General features: G+C 38.0%; 1 protein-coding gene across 4 annotated transcripts in view; it reads left to right on the top strand.

Moving 5' to 3' along the window:
- Fat1 (FAT atypical cadherin 1) overlaps window positions 1-27,696 on the top strand; it is a 118,880-nt gene that overhangs the window by 4,006 nt on the left and 87,178 nt on the right. For all 4 annotated transcript variants that reach the window (XM_033765404.1, XM_033765403.1, XM_010619792.1 and 1 more), the window contains exon 2: window positions 10,339-13,624. In XM_033765404.1, coding sequence (XP_033621295.1) covers window positions 10,357-13,624 — 3,268 coding nt within the window. In that variant the 5' untranslated portion in view covers window positions 10,339-10,356. The remainder of the gene's footprint in view (window positions 1-10,338; window positions 13,625-27,696) is intronic.

The following is a 27,696-nucleotide window of genomic DNA, read 5'->3' on the forward strand; positions in this document are numbered from 1 at the left end:
CGCTGCCCGGAGCTCGGGAGTCCCTCGCGCTCCGCTTCGTCCTCGCCCGGAGCGCGCGCGCCCGCCTGCTGGCTGACCGATCTCGCTCACAGATTATGAAACACTTACACACAGGTGGAGCGAAAGGAAGGCGAATCGCCGAGACTGGTATCTTGGAAGTGGAGTCTCAGGATTCTCTTAGATGTTTCATGTCCTCAGGGAGCACTGCGCCGAGGTTTCAGTGTAACTGGTGGTATGTAGATTCCAAGAGGTGCGATTGCTGGATTTACTGTTGGCAAGAGATTCTGACTCATTTATCCTTAGAGTGCTTTCTCTTAGGAAGCTGCCTTTCTCTTGTCTCTGTAACACCCCGCCCCCATGTGAATTTCAGGGCTTTACAAACAAGGACGCAGTTGTATATTTTAGAGTAAACATTTTCTGTCCAGTTAAAAAAATTTTTTTTAATTTTTGCTTGTGTCTGGTATCATCATTAGGCGACTCCCTGATGCCAGATAGAAGAGCTTTTGTTTGTTTGTTTGTTTAACTTTGGTATTTACAGTTAACCATTAGAATTGTATAATATTTAAAAGTCACATAACCTTCAGATATTTATTAACCTTTTTCAAAAGCAGATTTCTAATGCTTCACATATTCAGTATTGAGTAATTTAAAAAGATATTTATTTACATGTCAAAATCAGGTAATAGTGATGTGTTTTACATTACTCTAGAAGACCTAGTTATTATTCAGCTCGCCCAGTTATTACAGGTACTTATGGAAGAGTGTTCTATTATACAGTTAAATTTTAATTTTTGCCCTTGAGTCTTAGGAGGACAGCTTTGATTTCGCAATTAGAATTGTTCCTCTTTTTATATATGTAGCGTTTAAAATGTAAGGATACTGTATAAAATAATTTATAGTTTTTAAGAATAGAACTTGATGTAACTCTCCAGTTATGCCAGATGTGTCACTTGCCAGGCTCAGTGTAAGCTTTCAGTAGAAATTTGAATTTGTGCACTCATTTCTTGAAAAATTAGCATCGGATAGGAACCAAATTATTTGTCACTGTGGAAGTTGTTGGCCACCTGTATAGTATGTGTTTTTGTCACTGAAGTGTCTTTATTGGATTGTGATCATGTTAGACCATTTAAATTTGTGGTAAAAAATGTGTATGCAAACTAGTAGTATTAAATGCCTTTGAATTTAGCCCTTGAGCCACCTATGAAGTAGTCATTTCTTTGAAATAGAGGTAGAAGAGATTTTTAGCAATTGTCTTTACTCTCATCAAGTTGACCACCACACATTTTCTATCCATGTCTGGCTGGTTTTACATACAATCAAGTACCCAAACCAAATTAATATAGTATTCTTGCATTAAATGTTTCCTCAGTGGCCTGAGTTTTGACCGAAAGGACCTGATTTAGTAAGACTAAGTCATAAGGTTCTATGTCCATTTGAATTGTTTTGAGTGGGAATTAGCAGGGGTGAGTGTTGTGAGTGTGTGTGTGTGTGTGTGTGTATGTGTGTATACTGGATGATGAAGCTGAACTCTGTCTTTTGGTCTCAGTTGCCCAATTTGCAAGTGTCAATTTATCCATAGACTCTGGAAAAGAGTTTTTATTATTTATTTATATATTTATCTGTATCGGGGATTGAACTCGGGTCCTTGCGCTTGAGAGGCAGGCAGCGGAACCACTGAGCTAAATCCGCAGCCCAGGAAGAGTTTTTAAAGAAGTTGCTGTGCATCATTTAAGATCAGAAGGTTGCTGTTTTTGGTCACCTGAGCATTTCACATTTTTTTAAAAATTTCAATTTGATTAATTTATATATTGGACATTTTAAAATGTTTTAGAAGTGTTTAAAGTGTTTTTAAATTTTTTAAACCTGAAAATCCTAGATTTAAATACTGCCAAATTCTTACTTAATTTAATTCTCTACATGAAGGCAAGTCCATGAAGAAATTTAATGTCTTCTATAAGCCACTTAGAAAAATTAGTCATTGTTTAATCTCTGTCCTTCATAGAATCTTAAAGCATTGAGCGTCGTGTTAAGGTCTGCAGCATAGACACTGATGTGGCGCCACTGTAGCTAACTTGGGAGCATTTTTAGATAGGGCGTGACTTGGTTTTGGGCTGCTGGAAATTAGAGCCACCTGTAGGCAGCCATCTGCACTGTTATTACTGGCCTGATGGTCATGGATTGTCTATTTGAAAGGGGCAGGTATATTATTTTCTTATGTTAACCCTCCACATTTCCTCTCCACTATTTATTCTTGCCTTCCGTTTTCTATTCTTGAGTTTTCATCCTTCTGTCCATTCACCCATCCAACAACTGTGGATCTCTTCTGTGCCCACATTGGGCTAAATGTGATACATAGTGGTAAACAAATTAGATATCCTGTCCTGGAGGAGCTTACACATCAATGGGAGGAAAGATTAAACAGTCACAGACTAGTGTGATAGGAGATCCATGAAGATCGGGATAGTCCATCATAGACCGTCAGCTGGCTGGGTAATATGGGATGTCGAATAGGATGAGTACCGAGGGAAGAGGATGGGGCAATAATTCCAAGAAAGGAAGTGACACATGTAAGTTGTAGATACCTTGGTGTGGCTTTATTGTGGTGTGATGAATGGAGACGAGACAAGGGACTTAAGTGTTCCATATTATCCACAGGAAGAATATTGGTTAGGTTATTATCAATGTTTCTTTAATCCTGTTTCTTAATTGACTTCATTTATCCTTTTTCTTTGTTTAGGTAGTACATAGCGAAATCTCTGACACTGATTTAAATTGGTTTATAAAGACATGGAGGATGATCTGTGTAGTGCAGGGGATAAGGATAGAGGAACAGAAAGCACTGTGGAAGAGAATTAGGTTTTATGTGAGAAAAAATACTTCTGTTTACATCCTTTCAGAAATGATAATGGACTAATGGAGATGTTACTTTAGAGCCCTACACTGAGTGCTATCATGGGCTCAGGATAGCTCCGTTGCTGTACTTATTGCAAGTCTGTGGGAAGTAAACCTTTTTGGTTTGAAATAGGGAAGAATATTGGAACTAGACTTGGAAAGTAGGTAAAGGTCGTATTATCAGAATTCTTTATGGCTAGGAATACACTTAGTCAGCAGGTCAAGGGGAAATACTGAGTATCTTCAAACTGCAGTATGGAGAGGGGAAGGTAAAAGGAATATGTTAAAAGGGTAGGAAGCTAAAAAGATTTTAATCCAACCTCTAGTTCCTTTAAAAAATGGAGCTCACAGAATTAAGTAATTTTGTTCAGTTCACGAGGTTGATTAGTGACAAAGCTGTGGTTGGGTCCGTTTTATGCCTCCCTTTCCTTCTCTTTCATTTTGAGGCAGGATTTGAAGTTGTCCAGGCAGGCCTCAGATACAAGATCTTCCTGCCTCAGCTTCCTGGATAGTTCAGATTACAGACATGTGTCGCCATACTCCACCTAAATCTTAAATTTTATGTCTCCCACCCCATTCTTTTCTGTTTGACTTCTTCTCTTGCAAATTTGGGTAACTTGAGAGACAGTAAAAGTTTTCACTGAAAGAAGAACATGCGGTGGAAGATGTGTTTTGCTGTGTGGAACCGGTGAAAAGACTGTAGTTTAAGTCTGATGGTGGTATTTCAGGAATAGTGCTCCAGGGCACCAGGGGGTGAGGGCTTCCGCGTGAGATTCTTCCTGATTGAGGCCGAGTGCACGAGACATGCAGATACAAGAAGAGATGGAAGTTAGAAGCGTGTGATAACAAACTCTCAGGTGAAAGGGGCACTGTATAGAACAAGTACTACAGAGAATAGGGAAAATGTAGCGTCTGTCATTCTTTACATGTTGCGTATTGTGTTTCCTCTTTGTTTCAAGCAGTCTGATAGTATGAAGGATGCAGGGTGTTAGGGAGAGGGTTGAGTAGCATCCAGTGTGACATTAGACTGGAGAAATGAGGAAAGGTCATTTGATTTGGCATTGGCTTGTGGAGTAGGAAGCCGCTTCGGTTGCTAGGCTAGAGCTGAAGGATTTGTGTAGAGCACTTGAGGGTGGCAGTGTTTTTAGAGTTGTAAGGAAGTCAAGATGATGCTGAGAAACTTGTTTTGTTTTTTTCAGAGATTTTTGCCAGTGTAAGAAAAAAAGAAAAATAGGGTGTTAATTTAAAGAAAATGCAGGTTTGAAGGAAGTTTATTTTTAGACGGGAAGAATCTGTGTGTGTTTGTAGACTCAGCAAATGATGGCAGTCATGAAGAGATTGTTGAAAATGTTTGAGTTCCAGGAATAATTTAGAGAAAAAGGCTGCCGAAGAGGCAAAATTATATGCATCAAGATGTCTATTTACAGGCCGGGTGGATCCTCTGTCTTCTGTGGTGGAAGGACAAGAGAAAGTGGGTGAAGAGAACATTTTAAGGAGAAGAAGGAGAGGAGGGCCTTTCTCCATGACGACTCCCACTTCCTTACTGTCCGTGGAGCACGCACACTCCTAATCCGGTGTTAAGTGAGACGCCTGTTTGTGTACCTAAGCACATAGGGAGCATAATTTGACCCAAAATAAAACCTTACTAATTTGGTAGTGGAAATGACTAGTGTTAATTACTGACTACTCTTCCAAAACATTTAAATTATTTCTGTTTGCTGAGAAAAATACATGAGGTGAGTTGATCCTGAATCACAAGAAGGTTAACTTTTCCTTGAGCTTCACCCTGGGTGCAGTTTGTCCCTAGATGTGGGTGTGGTGGTTGGCGGGTGAGCCATAGACAGCAGTCCTGTGTCTCTGGTTGGAAAGAGAGGGCTGAGAAGAGAGCACAGGGAGGCCTTGCCCAGCTTACATGCAGCCCTGTTTACCTGTATGATTTATATTTTGCACTAGCACAGAATAACTAGAAACGGTGGTCTTTGTAATACTGACAGATGTGTTCTATGTGTTCACATCGTGAGCAAGTTAGATTTTTCTACCAAGGATATTAAAAAAGTAGGATATGGGTTGAACTTTCAAAAGGACGAGAACAACTTTCGAACAGTAATTTGGGTCGATTAAATCGTGTATGTGCTGAAGTTTCAAAGTTCTAAGAAAGTCACATTTGTACTTCTACATTGTTAGTATCAGTAGGTTATTCTCAGTAAATTGGAATTAGTTGTTGGTTGTTTGAAGGCAGTATTTACATTAGATCTTAGTGGTAGCAAACAGAATTATTACAGCTCCAGCCAAAACTGTCAGGAGTTACCAGAGTAAGTGCTATAGTCCATGATAAGCTGAAGGCTATATTTCATTTTCTAGATTCGTAACTCTCACTTCCATTTTCACTGAAAATCCTAGTAAGATGGTGTTACAGCTTGTGTTCAAGTGTCCACCCGCAAAGCCTCATGCTTTTTTCAGAATCTAGAGTATGTGACTGACTTATGGTGCGGATAGGTTCAAGGGCACTAAGATTAAGGGCCTGTGTGCTACCTGCCCTAAATAGTCTGAATAAAATAAATAGGCCAGGAAGACATTGTTAAGGTGTCTTGTTGCTTTTGTTACTGTGTGGGCACCATGAAGTGTTCCTCCTCTAAAGGCATCCCTCTGCCACCCTGCCTTGGAGCCAGCCAGGTATGGACTAAAACCTCTGAACTCTGAGCTAAACAGACCTTTCCCATTGAACTGAGTGTTGGGCGTTTTGTCTTAGCAGTGAGAGAAAAGTAACTAACATAGTTTAAAAAGAATTATTATGCATCCAGAAAATAAGTAGGATCTGCTCATTAGTTTTTCATTGTGAGATCTGAAATGTATTTTTGGAAGTTGTGGATTGATTATAGCTGAATAACAGACTTTTTAAAGTGAGATACTATAGTTCCTTTTACTTATATCAAATAGATTGTGGAAATCATTAACATTTTATTTAGTATGCAATATTTTAAAAACTATTTACATTTATTATTTGCTTTTTTAAACCACTTTGTGACATTGCTTTAAAAACCTGGGTGTCTTCCTTGCAGTTTGTAGAAATCTTTTTTTGTTTGGTGGTACTGGGGATCAAACTCAGGTCCTTGCGCTTGCAAGGCAGGCCACCGAACCGCTGAGCTAAATCCCAGGCCAAGAAATCTTTTAAAGAACATTTAAAAGTGACAGTAAGGGGCCAGGGATTTAGCTCAATGGTGCCGCCATCTGCCTCGCAAGTATAACGACCCGAGTTCAATACCCAGTACCCCCCCTAAAAAAGTGACAGTAAGGAAGAGGAGCCTAACTCATTGGTAGAGCAGGTGCTTAGCATGTGTCAGGGGGTTTTGAGTTCAATCTCCAGCACCCATAAAAGAAAAGAATGACCCAAACATAAGCTCCACATTCAGTAACATTAAATTCTGGTGACCTGATTGCTGATGTTAGAAAACAAGAGTATTGGCTAGATTACAAGGAGGGTGAACTTTAATGTTTTTCTACATTTTTATCTTATGTGGAACAAAAAGCTTAATAATGTTTCCCTAATGTGAAGAAGACAAAAAGGACTATTTGTGCGTGTAAGAATGGTGAACTGTAGTAATAAACTGTTTAACAGAATTTGTTTATTGTGTTAAACTGTATCCCACCTGTTGTCTTTGAGGCATATGGAACACTTCTAAATCTTAGGCTATAGATCTAAATATGTGAATATGTATGTTCTCCGCACAGAGGCTATTTTGTGAAGAATGTGCATGTACAGTAATTGAAACATTTTAGAAGAAAGTCAGTATAATGAAATAGAAACATATCAATATCTTACTTTACAAAAAATTATTTTCTCTCCTCTATTTATGGATTTTCAGAAATCTATATTCAATGTATTTAAGCTTTGGACCTGAGGCTGTTTTCCCTAAAAACTGAACTAAGTAAACACACTCAGTTTTCACATTGCAAAATGTGCTTTAGACATACTAAATTACTATAATTTTAAGCATTGTGATCACCTTCTAAATATCCAAGTGTAGCCCTAGGCTAAAATGGTTTCTGGAGTTTACTTTTCATAAGCAGGAACTCTAGATAATAACATACTTCTTAGATGAAATGGTGTTAGTATCCCATCCCACAGCTTTAGTAGTTGTCTTATGTAGAGTAGCAGCCATAGTTTAATCATGGCTTTTACAGTGAAACTTGAGTTTACTATTCTTGGCTGCATTACCGGAGGGTTCATAATATCTCCTAAAATGCAGATTTTTTCCTCATCAGTGAATGCTTTAAATAATTTGTTCTAATTACAGTGGTACTGTATTCTGTCAGTCAAGTTTGCAAAGTAAGTTTGGGATTTTAAAGGTCATCAGTTATGAATCCAGAAAGTTTATTTCCGCTGTGCTGAGAACTGTGGTGGGTGAGTTGCAGAAGGGTGTTTGAGGATCATGTTGGATGGCCACAGGGGCATTGATTGTGCTGAGTGGGAAGGTGGGAGTCTTGGGGAAAGGACAGCTGTGTCCATTTTACATCTTAGGCATTTTCTCTGTGACTTGGGACTTTTCCTCCTCCTCCTCCTCTTCCTCCTCCTCCTCCTCCTCCTCTTTTTTTTTTTTTAATCAGTAGTGGTGAGTGCAGCATAACACCAGTCAGTATTTGCGGATCATTTTCAAGTTCTGAAAGTAGGCTACAAATTCTCTACAAGATTTATATATTTACACTTCTTATCACCCCCTGTCTTTTGGTTTCCTTACCTAGCTCGGTGGCTACTCTGTCTCCTTTGCTTATTGCTCTTCCTCTGCTGCTCACATTTTGAGGAGCAACAAGGTTGCCTGTAAGACTGATTTTCTTTTCTTTATCAGTTTCAAGCTTTCAGTACCATCTGCCATATTCTGACACTCTCCAATCTATATCTCCAGCTGGACTCTCCACTTGAAATCATTTTTTGAGTAACCAGTAGGCTTTTGTGTGTTTGCTTTCTGTTATTGTGACACAATACCTGAGATAATGAACTGAGAAGGAGAAAAGTTTTACTTGCTGTGTCAGCGTTGTCTTTCCTTGGTTGCTTGGTGCTGTTGCTTTGGGCTGGTGGTGGTACAAGAATGTGGCAGGAGCTGAGAGTGGAGGATCTCAGTCCACTTTGTGGTAGGGAAGCAGAGATGGAGAGGAGTTGTGGCCCAAGTGTCCTCTTCAAGGACACATTCCCAATAACCTAACTTCCTTTAAGTACTTACTGACTCCTAAAGGTTCTACCGCCTTCCAAAGTGCTATAAGCAGGTAACACACGGGCTTTCCGGGAGACACTTTTAACCCATAGCAGTGTCCAACCTGTTACTGCAGCATCCTCTAACTGGGCTCCCTACAACTTTTGCTCTTGCTGCCCTGTGTCACACAGATGCCTCAGTGATTCTTCATCGCTTTCAACTAGATGGTGCCATTCACCTGTTGAAAAATCTTGGGTTTCTCATTTTATTTGTAGTAATGTGATAAGAGTCATAATGTCTCCTAAAACATAACGTGGTTTCCTCAAACAAAAAAGTGTTTAACATCACTTTTGTAATCGTTCTTTAAAGCATTTTCTTCATATGTATTTTTATTCCTAGTTTATTAATATTTTAGGGTTGGGATCTTTTTTGCCTTTACTAATCTGTAATTCTACATACCTAGCATACTGCTGCTGACTGATAGCAGATCCATAATCCCTTCAGGTTGAATTGAACTTTCTAGTTTTGTTATAATCACTGGATCATTTTATAAGATTGATATTTTCATGAGCATTAAAACTGTTGACCAAAATGAGATTTATAGTTTAGGGAGAAATGTTTCTTATTTTGTTTAAGCAGAAATTGTTTTCCTAGAGGCTTAAGATCTAATTTCCTTACTGCTGAGGAAAAGGCGTAATAGCTGAAGAACCAGTTAGGGTGCCCAATTTAAATGTGATTCAGTATCATTTAGGTAAGCTTCTAATTGCTTTAAGCATATCAGGTCTCTCCGCACCTCAACTCTGATAAAATGACTAATGACTAAAGTTGGCAGTAGTTGGCAGTAGCTGGAAGTGGCTGGGTTAAGGTACTGTAAATTAATGCTGCCATGCTAATTTCAACCCGGCTAAGAAATGAGCACTCCAGTCTGCTATTTTTTTCACCTTGGTGTAGTATTCACATTTTGTGGGTATTAATTGGAGAGTTACCTTGCAACGGTACCATGCTCTCCTCTTTACACTACTGGGGGCTTTTGTGAAGCTACAGTGGTTTAAAAGGTGAATTTACTGGCATGATAAAAAACAGTCGGTCTGAAAATAATTGTTCCAGTGGACTTGAACTACCCTCACCCTAGTCAGAGGCACAGTTCTTCAACTTCCTTCTTTCCTTCCATAGTCATCCTCTGACCCTCTTGTAGTCTGGTCGCCTTGCTGCATGGATTTGATCCTTTCCATGTGTTGATGACCACAGCTCTTTGTGTGCATCTTGTCTTCTACTGGGGGCTCCTGAGTGACAGGTGGTTCAGGTTTTGAAGATACTAGATACTCAGTGAACTACTGGTTGTTGACAGCAGTGGTGTGATAAAATTTTGCTATTGTGGGTAAGATTTCCTTCTCTGACTTACATGGGAAAATCTCTGATGCCAGACTACTGAATTGTGTTTTTTGTATTGTAGACTGACCTTTTCTGTGTGCTTACTATTTCAGATATTCTATATTAAAGTTTATAATTATCTTAATATCTTTAAAGAGTCATATAATATTAAATGAGATAGTAAACCATTGTTTTGTGTAAGAGTGTATGGAGGGAACATACTCTTTTTTTTTTGGTTTTTTTGAGACAGGGTCTTGCTATGTAGCTCAGGCTGGCCTTGAATTCTCAACAATCCTCTTGCTTCAGCCTACTGAGTGCTGGGATTACAGGTGGATGCCACCATACTGGGCAAACTTAATCATCTTTTGAAGAAATAATGCATTTTGAAGTGAGATTACAAACTATCATGCAAGGTCATATAAAGTCATTGTTGAGAGATTTTTTTCAATTCATTGGAAGAAGCTTTGTATGCTCACAATAATGTAGTAGCATTGATTTTATAAGAACTTGAGCATTTAATTTATTATATATAAGTAAATATAAACAGCATTCACATACCTTTGAAATAATTTCTTACGTTTGCTTGGAAGATTTATGTGTAAGAATAAAATTTAGTTGTTGTAATTGGCAGTCTTTCATAGAATTATTTTATGATTTTTGAGTCATCAAATTGAAAAATAAGAACTTGTCATTCAAAAAATTTTTGTGACACTCACTAATTCTAGACATACTAGAAGAGAGTTTGTTATTAAAAACCCAAAATGATTGTATTTATTTATATTCCATATAGATAGAAAATCCGTTATTAAAATGTCAGGCTTAGAACAATTTATACTTTTTATTTTGTTTTATGTCCCCAAAGTAATACTTTCTATTTCTTCTATTTTAGGTTTCTGAGACTTAAGCAATGGGGAGACATTTGGCCTTGCTTCTGCTTCTTCTCCTCCTTCTCCAACATTTTGGAGATTGCAATAGAAACCAAAGACTTGAACAGACTCAATCTATCCAGTTTACACATTTCCAGTACAACGTCACTGTGCATGAGAACACTGCGGCCAAGACCTATGTTGGGCATCCTGTAAAGATGGGTATTTACATTACAAATCCATTGTGGGAATTAAGGTACAAAATTGTCTCAGGAGATAATGAAAACCTGTTTAAAGCTGAAGAGCAAGTTCTTGGAGACTTTTGCTTTCTAAGAATAAGGACCAAAGGAGGAAATACAGCTATTGTTAATAGAGAAGTGAGAGACCAGTACACATTGATAGTCAAAGCAGTTGAGAAAAACACTAATGCTGAGGCCCGAACAAAGGTCAGAGTGCAAGTGCTGGATACAAATGATTTGAGACCATTATTCTCACCCACCTCATACAGTGTTTCCTTACCAGAAAACACAGCGATAAGGACCAGTATCGCAAGAGTCAGTGCCACAGATGCAGACATAGGAACCAATGGAGAATTTTACTACAGTTTTAAGGAGCGAACAGACATGTTTGCTATTCATCCAACCAGTGGTGCGGTAGTTTTAACTGGTAGACTTGATTGCATGGAGACCCAGCTCTATGAGCTAGAAATACTTGCTGTGGACCGTGGAATGAAACTGTATGGTAGCAGTGGTATCAGCAGCTTGGCAAAGCTAACAGTTCATGTGGAACAGGCCAATGAATGTGCTCCTGTGATAACAGCAGTGACATTGTCACCGTCAGAACTGGACAGAGACCCAACGTATGCAATTGTGACTGCGGATGACTGTGATCAGGGTGCCAATGGGGAAATAGCTTCTCTGAGCATCGTGGCAGGTGACCTTCTTCAACAGTTTAGAACAGTAAGATCCTTTCCAGGGAGTAAAGAGTATAAAGTCAAAGCCATTAGTAGCATTGACTGGGATAGTCATCCTTTTGGCTATAATCTGACACTGCAAGCTAAGGATAAAGGAACTCCTCCCCAGTTTTCTTCAGTAAAAGTTATTCATCTAACTTCTCCACAGTTCAGAGCTGGGCCAGTCAAGTTTGAAAAGGATGTTTACAGAGCAGAAATAAGCGAATTTGCTCCTCCCAATACACCTGTGGTCATAGTAAAAGCCATTCCCAGTTATTCCCATTTGAGGTATGTTTTTAAAAGTACACCTGGAAGAGCTAAATTTAGTTTAAATCACAACACTGGTCTCATTTCCATTTTAGAACCAATTAGAAGACAGCAGGCATCTCATTTTGAATTTGAGGTAACAACAAGTGACCGAAAAGCCTCCACCAAAGTCTTGGTTAAAGTCTTAGGTGCAAATAGCAATCCCCCTGAATTTACCCAGACAGCATACAAAGCATCCTTTGATGAGAATGCACCCATCGGTACTACTGTCTTGAGAGTGAGTGCCGTGGACCCTGATGATGGTGAGAACGGGTATGTGACTTACAGTATTGCAAATATAAATCCTGTGCCATTTGTGATTGACCATTTCACTGGTGCTGTTAGCACCTCAGAAAACTTGGACTATGAACTGATGCCTCGAGTGTATACTCTCAGGATTCGAGCCTCAGACTGGGGCTTGCCATACCGCCGGGAAGTTGAAGTCCTTGCAACAATTACGCTGAATAACTTAAATGACAACACACCTTTGTTTGAGAAAATAAATTGTGAAGGAACAGTTCCCAGAGATTTAAGCGTGGGGGAGCAAATAACTACTGTTTCTGCTATTGATGCTGATGAACTTCAGTTGGTAAGGTATCAGATCGAAGCTGGAAATGAACTAGATTTGTTTGGCTTAAACCCCAACTCTGGAGTTTTGTCATTAAAGCAATCACTAATGGATGGACTATGGGCAAAGGTTTCTTTTCATAGTCTGAGAATTACAGCTACAGATGGAGAAAATTTTGCCACACCATTATATATCAACGTAACTGTGGCTGCCACTCGCAAGCCAGTAAACTTGCAGTGTGAAGAGACTGGTGTTGCCAAAATGCTGGCAGAGAAACTTCTGCAGGCAAATAAATTACACAGTCAGGGAGAGGTTGAGGATATTTTCTTTGATTCCCACTCTGTCAATACTCATGCCCCACTGTTTAGGAATACTCTTCCAACTGGTATCGAGGTAAAGGAAAACCGACCTGTGGGTTCCAGTATAATTTTTATGAATGCTACTGACCTTGACTCGGGCTTCAATGGAAAACTCATCTATTCTATTTCTGGAGGAAATGAGGATAGTTGCTTCATTATTGACATGGATACAGGAATGCTAAAAATTTTATCCCCACTTGACCGTGAAACAACAGACAAATACACTCTGAATATTACTGTTTATGACCTCGGTATACCACAGAAGGCAGCTTGGCGTCTTTTAGATATTATCATTCTGGATGCCAATGATAATCCACCTGAATTTTTACAGGAGAGCTATTTTGTTGAAGTGAGTGAGGACAAAGAAATAAGCAGTGAAATCATCCAGGTCGAAGCCACTGATAAGGATCTGGGGACCAATGGACGTGTGACATACTCTATTCTGACAGATACAGATAAGTTTTCAATTGACAGCACTACTGGAGTTGTTAAAATTGTTCACCCTTTGGATCGTGAAGTACAGCATGTGCATTACTTAAAAATTGAAGCCAGGGATCAAGCCCAAGAAGAACCCCAGTTGCTTTCTACTGTACTTTTGAAAGTATCACTAGAAGATATTAATGACAACCCACCTAAATTTATTCCACCTAACTATCGTGTGAAAGTTCGCGAAGATCTGCCAGAAGGAACCATAATCATGTGGTTAGAGGCCCATGATCCTGATTTAGGTCAGTCTAGCCAAGTGAGATACAGTCTTCTGGACCATGGAGAAGGAAACTTTGATGTGGATAAACTCAGTGGAGCAGTTAGGATTACACAGCAGTTGGACTTTGAGAGGAAGCAAGTGTATAATCTCACAGTGAGGGCAAAAGACAAAGGGAAGCCAGTTTCTTTGTCTTCCACGTGCTATGTGGAAGTTGAGGTGATTGATGTGAATGAGAACTTACACTCACCAGTGTTTTCCAGCTTTGTGGAAAAGGGTGTAGTGAAAGAAGATGTTCCTATTGGCTCATCAATAATGACAGTGTCAGCTCATGATGAAGACACAGGAAGAGATGGGGAGATCCGATATTCCATTAGAGATGGTTCTGGTGTTGGCGTTTTCAAGATAGATGAAGACACAGGTAAATCTGTTTGTATTACTCTGGTTTGACACAGCCCTGCTGTTTTTTTTTTAACATCTGCCTTGTGCTAATTCCTACTCAGTTCCCAGTTGTTTTCATTTAGGGTTCAGTATAGAAATACATGTATGTTTTGTTCTGTTGCTGTATATTTGTATGTATGTTTGTCTGCAGTGAGCCACATAGTTGAAACCAGGGGAGCCCTAATGATTAAGTGAGCTATGACTGAGAACATTGATTATTTTTAACACTGATACTCATTGCTAAGTTTATTCTTTGTATCATCAGAACATTGTTGTGATTTGGGGGTAACTTTGAGAAACTCTTGAGGTTTTTCAAGTTACTGTGTTTGCAGGCTCATATTTAATACAGCCAGCAGCACCATGCCATCCACAGGTTATTTCATACCTGAAAAATTGTGCAGTGCTCACACAGAAGATTGTGTGTTAAAACTTCTGTAATGTAATCTACTTTACCTAGTATCTGCCTAAGGTTTTGTTTGAGAGGCATATGGAAGGTAGTGGACTATTGAATGAAAATACCTGGCTTGGAAAATCCTTGCTCTTTCAGTTGTTAACTCATTGTCTTGGACAGATGGAATATTTTTTAGCTAAGTTTTTTCATCTGTGAGGTAGAGACCCTCAAAATACTTAACTACAAGATTTATGTGACGACACAGTGCATAAACTAGAAAATCTCCTAGTAGGTGTAACATTCATTATTTTTTTGGAAATGGTGGCAATAATTTGCTATGTTACTCTTTCCTGTAGAATAAGGTTCTGAAACTGGGGTCTCCCAACCTGGCCGGTTGATGTGTGTACTCTTTACACTTCCTGCACACATTACTCTGGTGGCAGAGGACTAGGCAATGTCATTGTCCCTGACGGAGTGACAGCGAATGAGCCTTCCAGGACAGGTGTTAGCTCATGCATTTTCTGTCTTCAGAGCCTAGCAAAAAGTGCCTGGCATATAGAAGCTACTGAAAGAATGTTAATAGAAAATGAAGACATGAATATATATTTTGGCTTCTAATGTCCTGCCCTAAGGCATGAATGTGGAAACAGAGGGAGACTGAATAATGATAGCACTAAACAGTGATACGTTGACCTCAGAGTGTTCACTGATGTCATCAGTGTTTCATTTCTGAATCACTGCATTCTAAAAGGGAACTTTTTGTTACATTAAAATTTGATATATTCAGTAATGCCATACACCCACAAAACCCCCAGATTCTTTAGTCAGCACCCGCCCAGTATTTATACTGACATCTGAAGGCGCATAGCATGTGAAAAATGTCACTTGTGTTAGAAGTCGTTATTTTGGAGGCTATACTTTTCTAATGTGCTTTTAATTCAAGGGATTCTTTTTCTAATTTGTAATATACCATTAGCATGTGTTAGATATAGGAAATCTATGGATTAAATATCTAAAATTCTTGTAGTTTAACTCAAGAGAAAATACTGTGTTTGGCAATTACTCATCTAAAAAGTAGAGTGCTATTTTTGTCATACTGTCCAATATAAATTAGAATTTTCAAGGATAAGGTCAATATAGAAAAATATCCAAAAGTTAAGAAGTAAATCCAAAACTATGATTTTACAAATCTTCTAAGAGCAATTATTTTTTACTATTTTGTCTCCAAAGTAGATTTTAAAACCTATAACAAACTGTTACAAGTTAAAGTTGAGTCAGAAAATAGAACTTGAATGTTAGGCTTAAATTATAAGAACCTCGCCTTTGGGTTTTTTCTCTCAAATGAAAAGACTTTTTATTGTTACTTTATAAAGAATCATGTAGAAACTACTATTTTTCACTAAGGAATTGGGTTATTCTTACTACCAAGAAAAAAAAAGCCGGGGGGCGGGGAACAACCAAATAAGGCAAGTGACCTGAAATAGCTCCATGGTAGTTTTCAGAGCTGAAACACAGTGTCAGACGTTCCCAGTGGTAATTTAGGGAGAAGGAGGAGGGTGGCAGGATTATGGGTCTTATGGCTGGCGACTTTATAAAAAGACTGTTTTACATTTGTGTAAATAATGGTATTTAAATATGAGAGAAGCTGGAAATTTCTTGGTCAGTTATTTTGTGGTTCCTGCTTTACAGAGGAAAGTACTCAGGGTATGGTAGACTTGTGTTTATTTGCTTTTTGAAATTGAATAAGTGATGTAATAATATTTACACATTGGACTGGTAAGATTTAAAATATGTAGTTTTGGTGGTAAAGTTACCAGCCCAAGTTATTTTAGAGATTATCAAACAGGACAGTTAGTAATGGTAGCATTCTTTCAAGAAAGAAAAAAAAAATTAAGTGTTGTATGCAGTAGAAAAGAACGGTATTCAGCAGTTTGAAGGTAGTGTTCACTGTTTTTAAGATCTTTCCTTTTTCTCTTTAAATATGTTTAAATCTGAAACATCCCCCTGAAAAGTAGCTTTTTAAAAATACATTCATTCTATCACTTATCCAGATAGATGTCCTCAAAGGCTGTTTCGTTAGCTCTGGATTTTATACATGTTTTGCTAATTGGTTTTGCAGGGAGGTAACATGTCCTTGGGCTGTGGGAATGACAGTCATTTCCGCGTGTGATGTTCTCTGTCTGTATCATGTATCTTTTTCTGGAAAGATCTGTGGGTTTTGGTGAACTGTTGTGACAAATCCGTGCCCACATGATTGCCCTTCCATTTGAGAATTAGAAGGATGCAATGTTACTTGAAAAGTTATTTGGAAAGCCAGACTTGCGAGAGAGCCAATTTCCAGAGCTTGAATTGATTCTTCAAATTTCTTTGCTTAAAATGTACAATGAAGATGCAAAGTAGATTAAACAAAAATATCAGTGGAGCAGGTATCTTTGAAACATATATAATTTCGCATGTAGGTTTGCCTGACATTATCTGAGCATTCACCTCATTTTAACTTCAAATATGTTCTTACTTGCTTTGTTGTGAGATTCAGAGTTAAGAATACATTCTGTTTAGTCTTCATAGGTGATAGATATCCAACAAGTTACTTATTGCTTGAGTACCAAGAAGTTGAATTTTTTGTGGTTGTTAATTTTTAAAACTAGTAGATCGGGCTGAGCATTTTGTTCAGTGGTGCCCTCACTTGCCACATGCCTCACAAGCACAAGGTCCCTAGTTCCATCCCTGGTACCAAAAAAACATAAAGTAGTATCTAGAGAAATGCTTCTCCAAAAGATGATTTTAACTGTTAGTGGAAACTCGTGTTGAAGCAGTGTTTGGCGGAGTCTCTCTTTCTCTGATGTATGGTGATGGGACGCCCCTAGGTATGTTTCCTTTTCAGTCTAGAATAGTTTGATTCAGCATTTGGCCGTTAGTACAGTGCCACTCAGTAAGAGGTTTTCTCCTTCTGGCTTTGTTTATTTAGGGACACTGTTTCTCATTAAGATAAGAGCAACATTTTAAAACTTTTTTTTTTTTTTTTTTGGTACCGGGGATTGAACTCGGGTCTTTGCACTTGCAAGGGAGGCCACCGAACCGCTGAGCTAAATCGATGGACTCCGTTTTAAAACTTAGTAATGCCGTGTTACTTTTAGAATCCCAGTCATGATTTCAGGATTGAAACTTGACATATATTTTGGTGGAAATTGTTGGAATGATTAATGGAAGTAGCTGTTGCAACAAGAAAAATCACTCATGAAATATGGGAAAGAAAATGAAGACTAAATACTTCTTAAGAGAAAATAGCTGCATATTTATGGGAAGTTTTGCTGCACGACGCCTGTATCACTGCCAATCAGAGACTGGCTCCTGAATTTTCTTAGATGGGCACAGGATGAGTGCAGTTGTGTTGTGGAAAGAGACAGAAGGGAATTCTTATCCAGGCTAACCTGATTGTTGACCTCATTGAGAGAGAAAATGTTTTAGATCCCCTCCTGTTTTGGCAGGACTGAATATTCTCATATTTTGGTTATTCATACAACTTTGAAAACTGTGTTTTCCAAACTTAAAGCAGGATAGTCTGTGTATATCCAAGGACCTATGCTTTTTCATTATTACCTGTTCTCTCATGACAGGAAGTGGAATGTAGAGGATTCTAATGGGCTGTGTATCATGACTGAAGAGTCTGGAAGAGGGGCGAAAAGCTGGGCAGCAGTTACAAGTGTGCTGATTGCGGTGGGAGCAGTTCCTTCTATTTGGAGTGGTCTAGAATTCCTGGCAGCGTGAACTTAAATAGATAGTGGTGGGAGGCCCGCTTAGGGAGTTAAGAAATTTGCTGGTGAAAGGGCTTTTGTGTTGCTGTCTCCTCCCTTAAGTGGCAGCAGCTGCTGTCCTCTTCTTTTTGTTCTTCTAGAAAAATTTAAGAGAAAAAGTTACTTCCTAACTACAGCGAGACTGAAAGTCAGGCCATGGCAGGAATTCTGTTATGATAGTGTGCTGTTGCTGTGTTCAGGAGTGAAAATCTGCTCCTTTGTGTGCATGAGATTGTGAGTGTAGGCAGGGCATGGTAATAATAAAGGATCCTCCTCTGAAGCAAAGAATTTTTAAGGTGAAAGGATCTAACTAGAAATCCTAAGAAAATTCTATTTTGTTTTGAAAGAAAACAAGGTCACCTTTTCTTTAGTTATTTCTATGGGATTTAACAAGTTGGTACTATAAGCACTGAGTGAAGAAATCTATCTGGGAGGAAAGGTTAGGATATAAACTGTGAAGGTTGTGTTATGTTTTGAAACAGAGTGTGGTAACACTTTACAATACCTTCATATACATAACTCTGAATGACTTGTAGGAGCCAGGACCTGGACAGTACTGGATTGAAACAACTTACCACATGATCTTTCAGCGGTTTAGATGAAATGACAATAAAGTTGAACATCAGTGTAATAATAACTACATTTCCTTAACTGAGTATTATAACTAGGGGCTGTTCTATGTACTCTGTATGCATTAATTTATTTCTTGCAAGAGCCAGGTAAATACTGTAGATCTCTGTTTTTGATAAGGGGGATATTTACAAAGAGGCTAAGTAACTTGACCAAGCCCAGTTGGATAGTAACACAAAACTATTGCCTCCTAGATCTATTGATCTAGAGATGCTATAAAGAATCCTCTTTGAAAACTCCTAGTTGAATGGTCCTTCCTTCAGTGAAGCTGGGTTGGAGATTTGAGCCCTGAATTTGTGGCTTAGTGGAGGAGTCTTGAATCTAAGAGTCCTCAGATTTTTTTTTTTTCAGAACCACACACTGCCTCGAAATTGAAAGGACTTTGGAATTACTAGTTTTGATATTAAACAACTCAGGATTCCTCCAGTGAGGTAAATCCTAGGGTATATAGGTAGTGAGTTTGCAACTGAAATTATGGTGTCCATTATCAGTAAAAAAGCTGAAATGTAAAGACTATGAATTGCTTGGGGCTTTCTCTTGTCAAATCAATGTTTAAGGTGGTTATTAGGGTCCCAGCTTCAAACCCAGTTTAATCCCTTGGGAAGCAAAGGCTGACCTGGTTTCTTCCTCCCCTTTGAATCCAGTTACTTGTCGCCATTGATCTCTTGCATTGTCCTCCGTGGTCCTTGGCCCCTACAGCGGGCCCCACCAGCCATCTGGTGCATGGTGAGACAGCCAGAGTGAGTGGCAGTGCTTCTTCTCCTCCTTCTGGGTGAGAAAGAGGATCGGATGCTCATAGTTTAATGAGTGGCTTGTAAGGCTGAATTGTCAAGCTTTTATTATTTCCTTAGTTGGTACTTTGTTTTTCTATTTTCAGTTACTCTAATGTCATTAAGAAAAACATGTTGGTTATAAATATTTTATGCTCACCATACAAGACACAGTGCTAAAAAGAACAGTCTTTCATGTCTTTGTTACTAGAAATAAATGGACTTGGAAAGACTGCTGTTGAAGAGCACATGCCTGTGTTTGTGGAATTGGCAGTTGTCCAGTTAACAGCAGTGATAAAAAGTCTAGAAGAGTAGGCACATACTTCAAGTGCTCGTCTTATCAGTCACCTTGTATTGCAGTTCAGCTGTCCCGTGTCTCCTCGGGATGCCTTTTCCTTGTAGGCTTTCTGTGTGGCTGAATGAACTACCCTGTTGAATGGGATTCTTTTTTTTTGTTTTGTTTTGTTTTGTGTTTTTTTTTTTTTTTTTTTTTTTTTTTTTTTTTTTTTTTTTTTTTTTTTTTTGAGCCAGGGTCTCACTGTGTACTTGAGACTGCCCTGGAACTCACCGTGTAGCCCAGGTTGGTCTCGAACTCACAGCGATCCTCCTGCCTCAGCCTCCAGAGTGCTGGGATTACAGGTGTGCACCACCACGCCCGGCTACTGAATGGGATTCTTTAAATTGTCTTTTTATGGGGGATGTTTCTGATAATTTTACCTTATTCTTAATCACTAGAAACTTTTTTCTTAACTGTTAGTAGAATAATTATAGTGAATGTTTATTGATTACTTGCTGTGTACCAACTTTATTATAAGTTTTCTATGTGCATTGTTTAGTAAAATTTGATGCTGTTATACTTTGTTCATCTGGCCAGGTCTGTATTAAATTTTAAAAACATAACAAATAATGAAGATTGTATATACTAACCTTGAAATATTCTGTTCTTCTTCTTAAAATTAAGCAGTGTAATAGAAACTGGTGTGGTTTAAAGTTTGATACATTTGAGGGTATGCTCATAATACAGAGATGATTCTTGAATAGAAGTGTTCCATCTTTCATGGAATCCTACTCCAAACTTTTCATTGACCCCTGTTGGATAGAGTCCAGGATCTGTAGCAGAGCATAATACTCTATAAACTTGCCTGCCTCTTCCAATTTAGTTTCTGTGTGCTGCCCTGATCAGCTCCATTTTCCCCTTACCTTTAGTGTGAAGCCAGCCCTTGCCCTCTGCATGCAGCCCCCAGACTATCCTGAGCTCCATTTCTTCCTGTCTCCTTGCTTTTTCATACATTTTATGATGTAGTCAGCTCTTTCAGGGTCTCACTATATAGTCCAGGCTGGCCTTGAACTCACTGTGTAGCCCAGGCTGGCCTTGAGCTTTCATTGCCTTAGCCTCCAGAGTGCTGGGATTACAGGCATGCATCACCATGCCTGGATTGATCATTTCTTACTATCTCTCTCAACTGTACTTAATAAAACTTCCTTTTCAGACCTTTTTCTTCACATGGAACTAATTGTTCTTTTTATGCACTTTTTTGATTACATGTTCTTTTCTTGTAAATGGTCAGCTCCTTGTGGGTAGAGTCTAAATCTTTTACTATTAGATTCATATAACAAACACTCAATAAATTTTCCATCAGGTTGGCCTAAGCAGCCACTGTTGCCTCTTCTAAGAAGCCTTTCTTTAGGGCGGGAGTCTTCGCTTTGTTCCAAGAGATAGTGTGTGACTGTCTCTTTTATGCCTGTCAGTCTAACCCAAAGTGAACCCAGACTTAATCATCTTACTCCAGTCTAACCCAAAGTGAACCCAGACTTAATCATCTTACTCCTGGCTTCTGAGTCCAGGGGCAGTAGATAGTAACACAATAATTGTGCTTGTGAAAGTTGAGCAAAACTTCTGTTCTGCCACTCTGATGCCTATTTGTAGGCCCCTAATACAGTGATTCTTAATGTGTTTGGCATCACAAACTTTTGAGAATCTGTTGAAGGTTATATATTCTTTTTATTCTTGCTTTGGTTTTTCTTTTATTTTTGTACTGGGGTTAAACCCAGGGCATTTGCCAAAATTACATCTCCTGGCCCTTTTTATTTTTCATTTGGAGACAGGGTGTCACTAAGTCATTAAATTGCCCATTCTGGGCTCAAACTTGTGATCCTCCTGCCTCAGCATCCCAGAGTGCTGGGATTACAGGTTTGCACCACTATGCCTGGCTGTATATTCTTCTTCAGACACACAGTGATTTGGTTTACAATACCTTTGTGAAGTGCTGCACCTGTGCTCATAGACCTGCAGGGCCCTTGGATCCCTGGCTGTAAGTCTCTGTACCAGTGGCTCCAGGATTGCCAGTGTATTTACACATACATTACATGGTACTTAATCTGATACTATGCTTTTTAACACATTTTAATAATAGTTTGTACTTTTATTTCATAAATGATTGAGATTAAACCTTTATAATGAAAAAGTCACTTTTATATATACTTGTACGTTATACCTAAAAACTACTCAACAGAGACTCAAAGAACTTACAGTTCTTTATGTATGTCTGTTTCATCACATGGCCCTATTTCTCCATTGACTATACAAGATACATAGTTGCAGTAAAAGAAATACTACAGATATTACATGTATAAGTTAAGGGTTTGATCTTTACAGTAGTTTGGCCAATTTACCATGGAAATCACCTGTCCTTCCACTACTGGTCTTTTTCTATTAGGGTAAAATAATCTTCCAGAAAACTCAGCCTTCTGACGGAAAAGTTAGCTTTCTTGATAGACTGAAATTTTATGTAAGTGGATTAAAAATTGATAGGCCACATTAGGTTTGTGGATAACTCCCTTCCTTATTCAGTAGAAAAAAATTGAACAATGCTCTGTTTTAAAAGATTATTGGCCATCATGAGAGGAGCATCAAAGTGGCTTTCAAAAAAGATAGTGTATGTATAGCAAAAGTGATCTGATCTGTGGTTTCATAACCAGGTATCTACTCGATACTCTCACTACTTCCAGGAAATGCATATTTTGAGCTCTAGGGCAAACAGTTCCCCCATAAACTCTTAATTGAATGAATCTCCAGGATCTGTTTTTGAGTCGTGAATTGATTTTAGCTCTCATATTGGCTGTCTCAAACACCTGTATTTCTCTCATACATACAGTACAATACAGTACTTGGCACATATTTGGTATTCAGCAAATACTTAGTAATATTCATCTTTTTCTGAACCCAGTAAATGTCACATAATGCTTTTTCTGGAGTTTATTGCTCAGTGAAGTTGCATACATATTCACAAGAAAAAAGATGAGTTTGACGTGTAAATAATGGTCGAGGCAACAGAATGGAAATGTTATCCGTTAGACCTAAAAAAATAATAAAATAAATGTTTTTTCTTAATTGTGTGATGACCTCATTAGAAGATGGAGGCTGGTTAGGAGAGCATGAATATGAAGAATAGCCTTGTTTGATTTTATTTATTTTTTATTTTTAAATTTGTTTGGATTTTTGAGACAGGATCTCACTAAGTAGTGAGGTTCACCTAGAACTCACTGTGTAGCCCAGGCTGGTCTCGAACTCACAGTGATCCTCCTGCCTCAGCCTCCCGAGTGCTGAGATTACAGGCGTGCGCCACCACACCTGACTTGTTTGATTTAAAGTAGCTAGAGTTGGTACTGGAAAGAAGTCAAATTAAGCAATCACATCTATGAACTAAGTGTTAAATTGGAATCCAGTAATTTTCAAAATGTGTGAACTACATATAGTGCTTATCAAGAATTACTTTAATCAGTCAAAAAAAATCTACTTTTGTCCTTTTACCTCCAGAATATAAGCTTCATGAGGGTAGAGGCTGGTGTGTACATCTCTCTCCGTTTGCTTAGAAATGTGCTGGCTTATGGATACCCAGCAAGCGCTTGTTGGATATGTATCAAATTTGAAATTAAATAGATTTTATAAAATATTAATGGGAAACACTTAGCTAGGTTATTATTATTATTTTTTGATTGACTCTTCCTTTCATGAAAGATTGTTCTTTTTTTATTTAGGTTATTATTATTGAGAAAGACATTTAAAGTTTGTTCTGTAGTAGGTTTGCCTATAGTTTGCCTATAGTTACAGCTTCTCTTCCACTTAAAACTCTGTTTTTTGGCTGAGCCATAATTACAAGAATTAGAACAACAGAATGGTTTAGTAGCAATGCAGATTCCTTTTTGTATCTGTTTTTCCTTTTATACAAACACCTTCACGCACCAGATTGAGGATGAAAACCTATAATTAGGAATCCTGAATTCAAAAGCTTTGGAGGAGAATAACCTGAGGTGGCCTGTGTTTGCTTGGGCTGTAGAATGGTGATATTGTCTCATTTTTTTGGATTAAAAAGTATTTCTCCTTGACTATAAAGGTTAAATACCCATTTTATTATATATTATTTAGCAAAATCTTGATCTCCCAACAGACTCTGAGTGGAGTAGTATATTTGTTTAGTTTCATTTATTGATGTATTTCTTAAAATTGAAACAGTTACTTCTAGAGATTCACATTAGTTTTGGAACTGTCTTCTGTATTAAGTTGGGCATATGCATAAATACATTCTTTTAAAAAGTCCTTTATTCTCCCATCTAAGTACTAACCAGGCCTAACCATACTTAGCTTCAGAGATCAGATGGGATCAGTCACGTTCAGGGTGGTATGGTCCTTTGTTGTGTATTGTAATGTCTGGGTTGTTTCTGTCCATGGTGCTTTTAATTTATAAGTAAACCCCTTCTTTTAAAGCCTGGTTAACTAATAGGGGTAAATTCAGTAGCCAGACAATTTTAAGAAGGTAATATGTATGAAAATTATAAACATTTTCCTCCTTTTAGTAACTACATCTAAATATTTAAAATTTTTATTTGGGCCGTGGATTTAGCTCAGTGGTTCGGTGGCCTGCCTTGCAAGTGCAAGGACCCGAGTTCAATCTCTGGTACCAAAAACAAACAAACAAAACAACAACAAAAAACAAATACAATTTTCATTTGCTCTTTGGCTACGTCTCTTGTACTTCAGGCCTGTGGTTTTACCCTTGTGAATAGAAAGAAGTAACTAGTTGCTGCATAAAATGATTAAAGAAGGACAGAAGACCTTTGTGGACATTTTCTTCTTATGTATGTATACAAATGAGTTTGGAAGAGAAAGATTTGGGTTTGAGAGTGGTTCAGCATTACGAGGATGGCAAAATTACATTATAAGAGAGACTGGAATTAAGAGTGAGCAAATCCAAACCTGAATTGAAAAGTTTTTTATTACAGAGAACTGTATCATTTTAGCCTTTTGCTGGAAAACAGACCATCCTAAAAACCACTGTGATGTATGTCACAATCCTGTGCAGGCACAGATCGGGCAGAACAGGTGATTGTTTCCTCTGTTTTCAGCTGGACTCACTCATGTGTTTGATGAGTTGCTCTTCAGCTTGGTGGCTGTGCTTCTGGATTTGGCTGGATATTAGCTGCAGGCAGAGGTTACTCGGGCCTGTCTGTCATCAGCCAGCACCTGTTCTGGACTTGTTCGCAGGATGGCTCTGAGCACTCAGCAAAAGAGGCAGTTCTTTCTCTTGAGGCTCGGCTCAAAATGAATAGATTGTTATTTTCCTGTATTCTGCTCTTAGGACATTGATTCCAAAACAGAAAAAATACTGTGCCTCGTGCTGGGAAGATTTGCAAGGTTTTGTGTTTTTCAGTCTACCTCAGGCAGTTTTGTGTGATTTTTTTTTTCTTTAAAGAAAAGAAATTTTTTGGATATTGAATGTACTTAAAGGCACTTGAAAATTTTCTGTAAAAATAGCTGTGGTATCTTGATAACTTTCTGTCTGATATAGCTTTAAATTTTTAATACAGGCATAATGTGACTGCATTAAAACACACCTTTGAGTTGTTTTTAATACATTTTTATTTAAACTAGAACCTAAGCAGAGTTACCAGGCGTTTCTGTGAAGTCTAAAGATGCCAAGGCAATAGTCCTCCATTGTTGTACATCATTCTAGAGAGAAAGAAAGAGACACTGTCTGATAAAGGCCAATAAGGAGGAGTTATTCACAATAGTCTTTGTTCTGAAGATGTTATTTTGGCCATTAATGCCACTTCTCTTGCTGATTAATTTGTCAAAAATCATTCATTTATTGCTCTACCTTAGAGAATGGAAGACTTGGGGAAAATGGAATTGGAAATTCATAGACTTTGGGGATGTGGAAAAAAAAGTAAAAAAATGGGTGAATGCAGGAGTATTGTTTTGTTCTTTTTAGACTTGATGCATATTTCTAATATACTGCTGAAGTTTAAGCCTAAATTGAAATGTATTAAAAATAACTTAAAGCTGCATTTTAAGACTGGTTAATATTGTGTTGAATTTAGCTTATGTTAAAGTTGTTACTGGGTCAAATATGCAATGAAGCAAATTGGAAAGTGCTGAGTGATGAGTTGAAACAAGTCTCAGGATTTGAAACAGAAACTTACAACTATGGATTGACTAAGCATCCTGCTATTATGTCTGCCTGAAATTTTCAGAGTGGATATCTTTGAGTACATTCACATGGGAAAGGTTGGCATGTTTGTTAACAGACTTTTGTAGAGAAATAAGCCAACCCTAGGATCTATTCTTCTGTTCAAAATGATGAGAAAAACAATGAAGTAAAAAATAATCCTCTGTGACAATAAAGCATAAGTGTTTGTTTATTGCCTGGAGAAAAGTTGAGCAGTCATTAAATATCAAAAAAATTACCCTATTTCTAACATTTCATAGGATTAAATTAAGGTTGTGTAGCAGTTAATTAGCAAACTTTTTAAGAAATGCAGTGTAGAAGCTGGGCATGGGGCGATGTTTGTAATCCCAGGCACTCAGGAAGCCAACATGGTAAGCTTGTGAGTTTAAAGCCAGTCAGGGCAACTTGGTAAGAACTGTGTCTTCAGAAAAAAAGAAAAGAAATCTGGAGAAATTTTGTCTTTTCGTATGTATGATTTTATCTTATAGCATTATGTTTTTAATTATCTCCTTTAGGGTTATAGATGTTGTGGCATTAGTGCCTATAGGTTCCTAATCAGTACAATTTATGTCAACCAAAAACTTAACGAAATGATTCATGCCACAGAGTAGACCATACAACCCACTTAGTAGAAGGTTTCTATTATTTAACATTTTACTCACATACACGTGCCCATGTGAAATATGTGAACTGGTTTTCACAATTTATATGAACACAGTTGTCTAAATTCACAAGCAGTATCTGCTCAATAGTAATAAATGTATTTATAATTTATGACTTAAAATATCCTAGGAACCACAATAAAAAATAAAACACTAGAACAAATTAAATGCAATCATATATTTTATTTTATTTAATCCAACATATCAAAAAGGATAATTTCACAATATAATCAATTAATGACACCTTTAACATTTTTTTCATGTGGATTCTTGAGTATTTACAGAGTGTGTCAAGTTGGAATAGTTCCATTTCAAAAGCTCATTAGCTTACCCTTGTTTCTTTGTGTTTATAGCTATCTGTATTGGTAAGGGACAATGTAATTGAATAGTAACTGAGAAAATGGCTTCGAAAATCTGAAAAAAAATAAAATGGTGTGAAAAATTACTCTGTGCCTTCATTTTTATGATGGGAAAGTGGGTCTAGGAACTTCTAATAAGCTGGTGAATCCAGTATTCTTAAAGAAATTTGCCTGATTCCTTATTTTTTTTGAACTTTGTTATGGTTATTAAAAGTTGGCCACCAACAAAACAAGGCCCAGTTACTCAAGTTAACCGTGAGCCTGTGTCTCATGGTCTATTCTTCCATGATTGGTTGTTGTACCTTTGTGGAAAGGGCGGTAAAAAGAGTTAAGTAGCTCTGAATATTGATACTGTATGAATGCCAGGTACCCTCTTCAGGTGGTATTTAGTGAGGACATTAAAAGCCCATTGTGCTGGTGCTGCACAAAATTTCATGCTGATAGTCTACAATAGATCCTGGCATGGCTTTTAAAAATATTATAGTGAAGCAGTTCTTGTGATGGTAAACTAGTGTCAAAAGCTAGATTCCAAATAATTTTGGAATTATTTGACAGGGGCGATTTCTTTCCAAATGTTAATGGCTGTGCAAAAACAAGCCAGCAATTAATTAAAAAATTTTTTTTGTTTAGGTTTTCTCTTTCTTTTTTTTCCCCATTAGGTTTATTGGTACTTTTTAGGTATACACTAAAGTTATATTCATCACTGGGATCTTGTACCTTTACATGATGTATCCTGGTTCTTACTTTTTGCCTATACCCCTGCCCTCCCTTCACCCCCTCCATCCTTCTGTATTTACAAATACGCCGGGGATTTAGCTCAATGGTTCTGCCACCTGCCTCGCAAGCATAAGGACCCAGGTTCGATCCCTGGTACCAAAAAAAAAAAAATGTTAAGAGTGTGTTCGGGCCGGGGATTTAGCTCAGTGGTTCTGCTGCCTGC

This window comes from Fukomys damarensis, unplaced genomic scaffold (assembly GCF_012274545.1).
Source record: "Fukomys damarensis isolate Sample0158 unplaced genomic scaffold, DMR_v1.0_HiC HiC_scaffold_18, whole genome shotgun sequence".
NCBI lineage: Eukaryota > Metazoa > Chordata > Mammalia > Rodentia > Bathyergidae > Fukomys > Fukomys damarensis.